Raw genomic sequence first — 12,180 nt, forward strand, 5'->3', positions numbered from 1 at the left:
AAGATAGGCAAGACCAAAATGACCCTGCCTTGACTCTTGGAGAGGAAGGAGTGACGAGTTAAGGAGGCAGCAACATTCCATTGTTAACTTCCCGCTAGCTACATACAGATAGAGTGCTGCTGACACAACTTGGCATGCAGAGCAAGATTAGTCTGGACTAGTGGATACATAGCAGGCAGGTACACTAGTAGCTTGCTCCCTGTTTTGTATCCCTCCCAGTTTTCTTTGGTTCCTAGCTAGTACTAGCAGTGTTTATTTAATTTCGCATGTATGTATGTATATAAGTTAACTATACATACCTGCTGGGGACATTAACTGCATGTACTACTGAAGATGGTCTATCATTCGATCAGTAAAGAAAGAACCTTTTTGTACTAGCAATTCTGAATCCAGGTTGAGCTGTGACTGTATGATAGAATGATTGGTGTCACTTTGTTTGTTGGAACATATGCATAGACAGAGCCCATAACAGAACTGCATATGCATAGTAGTCATCTGTTTGTTTCTTGTACCGTGACTTTAGAACTATGAACTGAAAGCTAGCATTACTTACCCTTGATTAACATCTTGAGCCAGCAAGAATTCGGGTTCTGAAAATAAAACAGAGCAAAAACAGGGCACTACACAAGTAGCCCTTCCTGGTTTCCAGTTGCACAACCAGGGGGCTTTTGTCACTTTATTTCTTTCGTACGTTTGGTTCTGAAACTTCACACTGATTGACAACAGTAGCACTCAAACAAAACTCAGATAGGCATGTAACCAGATTCTACAACTGAATCTGTAACCAAATTCAGACAAGTAGGCAAAGCGAATCCGGTCCTCACTTACTTGTAGCAGAACGGAGTTGATGAAGTCAGCCAGGTTGACCGACGTACGCCAGGTGGGCGCCACCTGGTGCTTCCCCGGTCGATGGCCGAACCTGAGTTTTATTTGTATACCAGAGCTGGCTGAATCTGAATATATTTTGCCGGTGGGCCGCAAATCTGCTGCCGTTTCTTATGCTATGTCAGTCAGTGTTGATCATAGTTTTAAATAGCCGGCTATAGCTCTGCTATAGCCCGCTATAGCCTTTTCAGCAAGGTGCCGCTAAATGGACTCATGTACAAATTTTACGCTATAGCCTGCTATAGCTCCGATATAGCTGATTTTGAGGTCCGCCGCTATTTGGCATAGCCCGCTATTTAAAACATTGGTGTTGATAGTCAGTTTGTGTAGCTGAACTTGTAACAATGAACCGAGCAAGTGAACACGACCCATCTTTTAATCACACCACACAATATGTTCATTGCTTCCCAGAACAAACTTACTAATATTGATGTTCCTTCCATTGTTTTTTTTTTGATGGGGTAAGACTAAATTTCGTTGGTTAATTTCTTCCACAGCTTAGTAACACTACCTATTGTTTGGAATTGCTCCGGGTAGTTTGACCTTAATTTTGCTCCTGTGGATAGAAAAGAAATATAATGCGAGGAGGATATGCATTGCCCCCATCAAGATTCAAGCAACGTCGTTGGTCTCTCACACCATCCCTCTAACGACGACTACTCATTGAGTTGGGCTGTGTGAATATATAAGCTATTTAGCTGCTGGAATAAACTGCATGTACTACGGAACCTGCTGCTGCTTATATCGGTTCATGTGTTCATTTCTTTCATGCGTCAATGTAAAGGAAGACGGAGCGTAGAATTACATATGGTTTGTTATAGGTTGTTCTACCTCCTCATATTATGCGTTGACATGGTGACCGGCGCAAGGAAACTGGGGGACGCGTTGGGTTTGTTAGTTACGGGACAGATTCAGAACCCACATTGGTTTGTTACTGTGTACGTGTATCGATCATAGAAGAGGAAGAGAGAAGGAAGTTGTAACTAAACCGGAAGTAAAGAAGCTACATCGTCAGGTCAGTTTCAGGTTCCGAAGAATTCGGATACATCATCCTGTAACTGTATCGTCGAATGCCGCTTGTAGACTAGTTGAACTGCCTCTATCACAATTTATAGGTCGCTTCCTTCAACAGCCAAGAGAAGTATTCATGTTTGTGCTTAAATAATAAAAACCGGCATGGCATGTGCAAGAGACTGACCTTGTGCAGAGGCCATAAGGTCCACATCCACGTGTGGTACGTTAATCATATCTAGCTTGGCGTACTCGACATAATATATTTTTTGGAGTTGTTTCAGTGCATGCACGTTTTGCACGCATATAATGGACATTAGTTGTGTCCATGGGGACGAACTGCTGGTGCATCAACCCTGTTCGAAGTACTGTTCGCCGGTGAGAAAACTGAAATTATAACTCTGTCCATGATGAAAGGAGTTTATCAGTGCCTGATAATGTGGCACAACGTTTTCGGGGCCAATTAGACTCGAGTATTCACCCAACCGATGGAGAGGCGGAGGAGGAGGAGGAAAGGATAAAACTCGTTCTGGGGACTGACTGTATGTAGCCAAGCCAAGGTGTGCCAATGTTGAACATCTCTTCGTATTCTTTTTGGTGAAAGACATGACACCCATATGACCGCAACAGTTAAAACTGAATCTAGCCAAGCTCTTCCGTCCCGTTGTACTCCCATATTATCGGCCCGGTTGCATCTCTGTCGTCCATGGCTGCGCATTTTTTTGATAAAGGACTTTTCATTGAATAGATATATCGAGGTGATACAATCGTATTGAAAGAAAGCCCGGCCTCTGCATAGCTAGATGCACACAGCCAAAAAGTCCAGAGCAACCTAAAAATAAAATAATTCGATACAATGCCAAGCAATAAAACGTCTTCATCCTAAGAAACGGTAGATCCTATCCGTAAATCACACCGCCATCCATGTGGGTAGAAAACCTCCCTGGCCGCACGCTCCAGCCGTGTAGACGCCATCATAAAAAGGTCCTTATCCTCCGGCTTCTGCAGGATAGACCACGTACGGAGCCATTGTGTACAAATATGGATAACCTGCATAGGAGATGAGACACATTTATTGTTAAAAACCACATCATTCCTGGTAAGCCACATTGTTCAGTATAAGGCCGCCGAGGGCGCGATGAACGAGAGGGCGACTAGGCGGGCGACAGGGCGGGCGCCCGTGCACGCGACCGCACCGGCGCCGTCCATTGCCGCTGGGGATCGCCGGCGCGTCGGCGGCCGGTTTTGGGCTCTTGCCGAATCCGACGAGGACGACGCGGACGACGATGGGGATGCGACCCAGGCGGATTCTCCGCCCTCACCGACGCCTTCAGATCTCATTTGTGAGTTTTTTCATTCAGGTTATAACGAAGATGAAGTAGCAACGACGATCGATCGTGTTTTGCCATCGGACGATCCGGCACGAATCGGACTTCATGCGGGCGAAAAGAAAGAGATGATCCGACGCGTAGTTCATCGGAGAACGGCGGCGACGGCGCTCAGACCTTGGAAGGGTCCCCTTCCTAAGGTGAGTCTTCCAAATCTTACGCTTTTCGATTTGATTAGGCCGGAGTCGTGGATTACTGTTAAGAAAAGGAAGAATGCGAAGCGGATGGGCGTTCGTCCGGCGTCGGCGGCGACCGTGATGTCCGTTCCGGCGATCGGGATTTCCGAGATGCGATCGCAGCGTTTGAATTGCTTGCTGGGCAGCATTGGGCCGGCTCGGAGGGAGCCGAGTCCGCGAGGGGATGGGCCAGGGTCAGATGGGTATGCGGCCCAGTTTGTACCGGACCCTATTCCTCCTCGTAGCGTTTCCCCATGCACGTACACGATCGATCGCTCTTCCGCTCGTGCGTCGTCTTCTGCTGGTGTTAGGGTTCCTAGGCGCGGGACTCGCGGCTTCCCGGCGTGTGGTTCTGGTCGGGCAAGGAGGATCCGACCTCTCGAGGCCATGGCCGGCCGCGGGGCTGCGGCGCCGCCAGCCAAAAAGCACACCGCCTCTGCTCCGGCAGGTCGGGGCGGGACTGCACCGCCGCCGGCGGCGGGTGCCGGGCATGGTGCCCTGGTGCCGCTTGGCCAGAGGCCGCCGGCGGGCAGTGGTGTGACTCAGGGCACCCAGGGTCGCGACAATGGCCACTTGGGCGCTCGGCCGCCGGGGCAGGTGCCCTTGCAAGCTGCGGCCGGAAGGGGTGGACTGCGGCCTCCGGCGCCGGGTGCGGCTACCGTGGCGCAGCCGGTCGCGGGTCGGGGTGGGCCTCGGCCTCAGGCGCCGGGCGTGGCTGTTGTGGCTGCTGCAGGCCGGGGTGGTACAGCCCTTGGGGTTGTGCCAACGCCTGCCGGCGGTCAGCCTCGTGTCGCGCCTCCGCCTCACCTCGTCGAGAGGCCTGCTCAGAACCGTTCGGGACCGTCGCAGACGAGGCAGAATTCGAGCACTAGAGAGTCCTATGATCCGCCCCGAGGCCAGTGGGGGGACGATGGTTATGATGTGTATGGAGATGGACAACATCGTGGTTCTTCATCCACGGGAGGCGGTCGTGGTTATGCCTGGCAGAGTGACGGGTCTGCGGAGAGACCGTTTCTCGGCCCTTCAGGCGGTTTTGTCGAGGGGGCCTCAGGCCCGGACCACCGCCAGAGAGGAGGCTATCGTGGCCATCGTGGTGGCCCGGGTGGGGGTCGTGGGAGATTTCGCCGACCGCCTCCGCCTCGGGCAGTTGATCCTGTGGCGTCTGCAGTGGAGCCCGACCAGGCTTCTACTGACCTCCCTCCCCAGGCGATGGAGGTGGTGAATGCCTTGGCCAGTGTCAAGGTTCCTGAGGCTGGGAAGGTGGCTGAGGATACCGACAGGCCCGATGCTAAGAGGGTGTCCAAGTATGCGCGCAAGAAGGAGAAGATGCTTTGCTACCGTTGTGGGGAGAAGGGCCACTTCATTACTGAGTGCGTGGCCGAGCTGTGTGACACGTGTGGCAAGCCGGCTCATGCCTCGGGGGAGTGCCCATTTTTGCGTGACCAGGCTCCGTCGCTGACTGTGTATGGAGTTTACTGTGCCGAGCTCATGTTTTTTGAATCACCGGTTGCGCGAGAGATTCCGGAGGAGACCCCGAGCCTGACTACCGGGGTTGTCAAAGCTACCCAGGGAGAGGTCACTGAGGCTCAGATCGTGCGGAGGCTTCAGGAGCTGGCTCCGGGGGACTTTCGGTGGGAGCTGGTGGTTCTCGAGGATAAGGTCTATAAGGTCGATTTCCCCACGGTGGATGACCAGAAGCGGTTGTTGAGCTTTGGTTTGTGTCGAGTCCCTGGCACTTCGTGCATTCTGGAGTTCCACGAGTGGAAGAAGGTGGAGCCTAAGGGAAAGCCGCTTACGCAGGTCTGGTTGCGGTTTGTAGGGGCCCCGTCTAAGCCTTTGCAGGATGTTCGAGTGGTGGCCAGTTTGGGTACGTTGGTTGGGAAGACGGAGAGAGTTGATATGGCTTTTACTCGGTCTCATGGGGTGGCCCGGCTTCTAGTCAGTGTTCTGGATATTGAGTTCGTGCCTGATATGGTCAACTGGACCTATAGGGGCGAGGTGTTCTCGCTAGATGTTGAGTTTGAGGACACTGATCTGTTTGCAGATGCGGTTAATGGGAATGATGTTGATATGCATGAGGGTGATGGCGATGCGGGCGCCAATGGGGCACAGACTGATGAGTCCGCACGAGAGGGGTCTAACGCTTCTCGCCCAGATGCTCAGTTGCCCGAGGACGGGACCGGGGTTGAGCCGGCAGCATCACCATCGGTGCCTATGACCTCATTGCGGTTCGGGTTCTTTGAGCCAGCATCAGCACCACCTAGGCTTTGGAGTGACCGGGTTGACTCCGATGATTTGTTTGAGCGCACGCTTCCTCTGTTGGAGTTTGAGGGGGCTGGCGGTTCTGGTCGCTTGGTGAGGGCCTCATCGGTAAGGACTCTGGATGGATTTGGGGTGGGGGAGCCGGAGGTCGCTTCTCTCTCCCCTCCTCCTCTTGTGGTCGAGGCTCCGGTGCGGATGGCTACCTGTGAGCTGGTGTTGGGGGGAGGGGGTCGGGGCAGGAGGCCTTGACGTCTCCCCTCCATGTCCCGACGCCGGTGACGTCGGTCATGTTGGGGTCGGCCAGCGCTGGGGGAGGGAGCCCAAGGCAGGTGGCCTCGGCTCCTGCTACTCCGGTGGTGGCGGCGACTCCCGCGCCATCTACTGCGTTGGGGAAGGGGCTAGGGCAGGAGGCCCTGGTTCATCCTTCCTCCACGGCGGTCTGGAGGACCGCCTCTCCTTCGCCGATAGCTCTTCCGTCTGCACCGGCGGATGGGGCGGGAGGAGGGCGTGGGCAGGCGGCCCCCGTCATCCCCTCCCCGTTCGCACCGGTGGCAGAGGACCCCGACGTGGGGCACCCATCTGTGAGGCTTGGGAGCCCGCAGCCGCCTCCTCTGGTAACCTCGGTTGACCCTTTGAGGGATTCAGCGCCAGGTTTTACTAGGGAGGAGGTTGTTGCTTTTGGCGGGATCCCGGACCCTGTCTCGACGGGGAGACGGATGAGTGCTCGCATCCACGAGCTCCTGGAGGTGGATGATATGCAGCAGCGGTGCGCTATGAGGGCGGCCAAGCTTCACGGGGCTACATCATCTTCTGGTATGTTCGTCAACGTTTCTAACTCTTTATTGCATTTTTCTAATGAGGAGATTATAAATAATGCAAACCAGTTAGGAGTTTCACTAGGGGCCACGGATACTGAGATCAATAATTCGGTCAATGATCTGTTAGATTTAGAGGCGGAACGTGTCTTAGAGACCATTCGTAATCTTGCAGCAGTTAAACCGATGAATGATGATGAGATTAATGCGTTAGGGGTTAGAGTGCTAGATAATCTGTGTGCGGATCTAGCACCTCCAAATCAGGTGGGTGAGGATGATGATGTACCCATCGAGATTGACGCTGATAATTTAAGTCAACCCGGTTATGAGGACCGAGAGGTAGAGCCTAGTAAACCAAAACGTAAGTGGAAACGGAAGATCTATCCTGATTCAGCGGTTCGTAGGAGTGCTAGGATTCGAATTACTAAAAAATTCCATGATGAAATATGAGAGGAATTTTTTGAAATAGCAGAGGTCTGAAGGACTTGGCTAAAAGAAGGTTCCTTGCTGAGGCAGCTTTAGAGCAGAAGTTAGATTTTGTCGCTCTATCAGAGACTGGTAGAGAAAACTTTTCGCCCCAGTTTCTTTCTTCTCTTGTGGGTGGTATTGATTTTGATTGGCATTGCCTCCCTCCGCGAGGTAGATCGGGTGGTATCTTACTCGGTGTGAGATGCGATTCGCTTGAAGTCCGAAGTGTAGTGATGGGTGACTTCGCGGTAAAGTTTCGAGTCAGGTCCAAGATAGATGGTTTTAACTAGGCTTTGGTGGTGGTTTATGGTGCCGCACAGCCGAGATTAAACCGGAGTTTCTGGCGGACCTTGTTCGAATCTGTGGGTCAGAACAACTTCCAATTTTAGTTGGAGGTGATTTCAATATCATCAGAAGGAGAGAGGAGAAGAACAATGATAACTTTGACGGCAGATGGTCGTTTATGTTCAATATCATTATTGAAAGTTTGGATCTGAGGGAGATTGAGCTTTCTGGTAGAAAGTTTACCTGGGCTAACGCTCTGCCAAATCGGACTTATGAAAAACTCGATCGAGTTCTTGCAAGCGTGGAGTGGGAACAAAAGTTCCCTCTGGTTACGGTGCAAGCTCTCTCGAGGGGAATATCCGATCACACACCCTTGTTCGTGGACTCGGGGGAGCCGAACCACGTGGGTAACAAGAACACCTTTTCTTTCGAGATGTCATGGTTCGAACGCGAGGGGTTCTTGGATTTGATTGCCAGGGAATGGGCTAGAGGTGCAGGAGGCGCGACTGCGATCGAGCGTTGGCAGAATAAGATTAGGCATTTGAGAAGTTTCTTACGGGGATGGGCTAAGCACCTCAGTGGTGTGTATAAGATTGAAAAGGATAGACTCCTTTCTCTTATACAGGCCCTGTACATAAAGGCCGAATCCATTATTTTACTGCCTACTGAGCTTCAGGTTAAAAATGAGGCGGAAAAGAGGTTGAAAGAACTGCTCCGTGAAGAAGAATTGAAGTGGGCTTTGCGTGCTAAAGTGCGCAAAGTGGTCCAAGGGGACGCAAATACTCAATTCTTCCATTTGATAGCTAATGGGAAGCACAGAAAGAAGCGCATCTTTCAGCTTGAACAAGAGGAGGGCACTATTTTAGGACAAGACAACCTAAAAACATATATTACCGAGTATTACAAGAAGTTATTTGGACCCTCGGAGGATAATTGTGTGTCCCTCGATGAGTCTAGGACTGAGCATGTGCCTCAGCTAACGGCTGCCGAAAATGATATTCTGGTTGCCCCGTTCTCAAAGAAGGAGGTGTTTGATGCTATTGCACAGATGAAAAACAATAAGGCTCCCGGTCCGGATGGATTCCCGGCCGAGTTCTATAAAAAGTGCTGGCACATTATTAAGGGGGATTTGCTACCTATGTTCCATGACTTGTTCTCTGGACAGCTTCAGTTATTTCACTTGAATTTTGGAACTATCACACTGCTTCCTAAGAAAACGGATGCTGTGAGAATTGAGCAATTCAGGCCGATATGCCTCCTTAATGTTAGTTTCAAAATTTTCACCAAGGTAGGGACTAATAGGCTCACACAGATTGCGCATTCTGTGCAACAGTCCCAAACTGCTTTCATGCCGGACAGAAACATCCTTGAAGGGGTGGTTGTCCTGCATGAAACGCTCCATGAAATCCATTCCAAAAAATTAGATGGAGTAATTTTTAAGGTGGATTTCAAGAAAGCGTACGATAAGATCAAATGGCCATTCCTCCAACAGTCATTGCGTATGAAAGGTTTTGATGAAGCCTGGCGCCGACAGGTTGAATCATTTATGCAAAAAGGTAGTGTGGGAATTAAAGTTAATGATGACATAGGTCATTACTTCCAGACACATAAAGGCCTAAGACAAGGAGATCCGATGTCCCCTATCCTGTTTAACATTGTGGTGGATATGTTAGCAATTTTGATAGGAAGGGCTAAGGACAATGGTCAAGTAGGTGGATTGATACCTCATCTCGTTGATGGAGGTGTATCCATCCTTCAGTACGCAGATGATACAATTATCTTTATGGAGCATGACTTGGCCAAGGCGAGAAATATGAAGCTTGTGTTATGCCTTTTTGAACAATTGACCGGGTTAAAGATTAACTTTCATAAGAGCAAGTTGTTCTGTTTTGGTAGAGCTAAAGACGAACAGGAGGCTTATAGGCAATTGTTTGGGTGCGAGTTGGGAGAGTTGCCCTTCTCTTACCTGGGGATTCCAATACACCATCGTAGGCTGACAAACAAAGAGTGGAAGCGCATCGAGGACCGATTTGAGAAGAAACTGAGTTGTTGGAAGGGTAAGCTCATGTCATACGGAGGCTGATTAATCCTGATTAATTCGGTGCTCACGAGCATGCCTTTGTTTCTCCTATCGTTCTTTGAGGTCCCGGTTGGTGTTAGGAAGAGACTAGACTTCTACCAATCGCGTTTTTTTTGGCAGGGTGATGAGCTTAAACGAAAGTATCGGCTTGCTAAATGGGACATCATCTGTAGACCGAAAGACCAAGGGGGTCTCGGTATTGAGAATCTAGAAATTAAGAATAGATGCCTTCTTAGCAAGGGGCTGTGGAAGCTCTCAACGGAGAATGATGCCATGTGGGCTCAAATCCTTCGTGCCAAGTACCTCCAGACAAAAACTTTGTCCCAGGTCACAGTCAGGCCGACTGATTCACCCTTCTGGAAAGGTTTGATGAAAGTCAAACAAGCTTTCTCTAATAGGATGAGGTTTGCTATTGGAAACGGCTCTAGTACACGTTTCTGGGAGGATACTTGGCTCGGCGAGACACCTTTGGCCATCCAATATCCGTCTTTGTACCGTATTGCTCAACGACGTGAAGTGTTCATCGCCTCAGTATTTCAATCTATCCCCCTTAATATTCAGTTCCGACGGACGCTAGCGGGCAATCGTTGGGAACAATGGCTCCATTTAGTTAGGAGACTGATGGAGGTCCAACTATGTCAACAACCCGATGAATTACGCTGGACGTTGACTAGGTCTGGAGCATTCACTGTTAAATCAATGTACATTGATGTTATTAATTCGAACTCCATTCCTACCTCTAAGCATGTTTGGGCTGTCAAAGTTCCTTTGAAAATAAAAGTGTTTATGTGGTTTGTCCATAAACAAGTTATTTTAACAAAGGACAACTTGATAAAGCGTAATTGGACAGGACCTACTAGGTGTAGTTTCTGTGATCGGGACGAGACAATCAAACACCTCTTTTTTGATTGCCCATTGGCCAAAGTACTTTGGCAGACGGTCCACATTGCTTTTAATATCACTCCACCGAATTCTGTTAACGCGTTATTTGGGACATGGCTTAATGGGATTGAGCCTGACTTAGCGAGACACATTCGGGTTGGAGTTTGTGCTTTGCTGTGGACTATCTGGAATTGCAGAAATGATTTGGTTTTTAACAGAATATCATGTATACATTTTTTGCAGGTCTTATTCCGCACTACGGCTCTGATCCATTCCTGGTCGCTACTCACCCAGACGGAGGCCAGGGAGCATTTGGTTACTGGGTCTTTCCGATGGGAGATGGTAGCTGGGGATATCTTCAACCGGTTTGGATGGCGGTCATGTAATAGGATAGGCATGTAGTTTACCTATCTAGTTTTAGCCAGCCGGTTGTGGCGTCTGTTCATGGCTAGTGGGTGTTTCTAGCGCTCTTTGGCTCTGTGTGAGCTTTTTTCCTTTTTCATTATTACTTTTGGAGACCTTGGAACCATGTTCGCACTGCGTTTTTTGGTTAATAAGATGGTCGTATGCATCTTTCTGATGCAGAGTCGAGGAATTCCCCCTTTTCGAAAAAACACGAATATGTGTAGAAAATTGTTTATCAATACCCCGCAACCAGTTGCCGAACATATTCCGTGCACTACGTGGTGGGTATAAATTGGAAGCTACACTATTAGGAAAAGGCCTACTAATGGCGCACGTAATTTGGCCATTAATGGCGCATTAATTAGTGGTGCGCCATTAGTGCCACGCCATTAGTATATTTTACTAATGGCGCACCACTGGTGCGCCATTAGTATCTGGTATACTAATGGCGGACCTCAGATGCGCCATTAGTATATACAACAGTGCGCCATTAGTATGCCTCCTAGGGGGCCATGTATACCCAGGTGCTTTGGCATACTAATGGCGCACAACAACAAGATGCGCCATTAGTAACTTCGGCATACTAATGGCGCACTGTTTAATGATGCGCCATTAGTATCCTTTGGCATACTAATGGCGCACTGTAATGTGATGCGCCATTAGTATGAATATTAGGTTTTTTTATTTTTTTATTTTCTGTTTTTTGCACAGGTTACAAACTGTATAATTGGACAAAATATAGATAGCACACATCAACAACAGATTCATCGAATACAATAGAAGATTAGTCTCTGAATACAATTCATCATATTAGTCTCCGAATACAATTCATCATATTAGTCTCCGAATTGAAAAGACCGAACAAAGATAGAACATTATATTACAAGTCTCGAGACCGTGAGTAGCGAGTTTGTCTTCACATTACAAGTCGATATCGATCATCTAAACTACCATCACATAGAAGAGAGCTGCGGTCATCACGATGAGCATCATCACGATGAAACTCGTCTTCATCCGGTTCCTCCAACGCTCCCTCCCCTCTCCCGCTAGATAGCGGGCGTATCTAGATTCGGCCTCGGCCCTAGTGGTGTACCCTTTGTAATTGTTACCGCTGAATCGGTGAACCTGTCTCCGACACTCCTCCCAGTCGTCGTAGACTCCGGGAACCTTACCCTTGTACACGACATACGACGGCATCGCTATGCACTAGCCAAACGAAACGTTAGTACCAATTCACAGACAATACATAAGCAATATATAAGTATGCAACAGAACGATCGGAAGAGAAAAGCAAGACATTAATAGCATCGATTACATCTAAGTTGAATGACTCTCGAAACCAAAGAGACATACTACAAGTTCATTAAAGTTTAATTACAACATGAGCCAATCGATGTTTCAGAACTAGACACAGCATCACTACTTTCGACTCGACTCAAGGGACCGGAGTGTGGATGAAGCCGCCGTCTATCGTGGGAGTCATGAAATAACGGTCGTTGTCAGCCTGCATTTGTAGCATTGTG

General features: G+C 49.2%; 1 protein-coding gene across 1 annotated transcript; it reads left to right on the forward strand.

The window, feature by feature from the left end:
* Positions 1–3,493: 3,493 nt before the first annotated feature.
* Positions 3,494–10,638, forward strand: LOC125553287 (uncharacterized). The gene is made up of 3 exons (XM_087519414.1): positions 3,494–5,869; positions 5,962–6,535; positions 10,496–10,638. The coding sequence occupies exons 1-3, from the start codon at positions 3,509–3,511 to the stop codon at positions 10,636–10,638; spliced, it is 3,078 nt and encodes a 1,025-aa protein (XP_087375540.1). The 5' UTR covers positions 3,494–3,508.
* Positions 10,639–12,180: the final 1,542 nt, after the last annotated feature.

The sequence above is a fragment of the Triticum urartu genome, chromosome 4A (genome assembly GCF_056163025.1).
Source record: "Triticum urartu cultivar PI428250 chromosome 4A, HENAU_Tu73, whole genome shotgun sequence".
Classification (NCBI taxonomy): domain Eukaryota; kingdom Viridiplantae; phylum Streptophyta; class Magnoliopsida; order Poales; family Poaceae; genus Triticum; species Triticum urartu.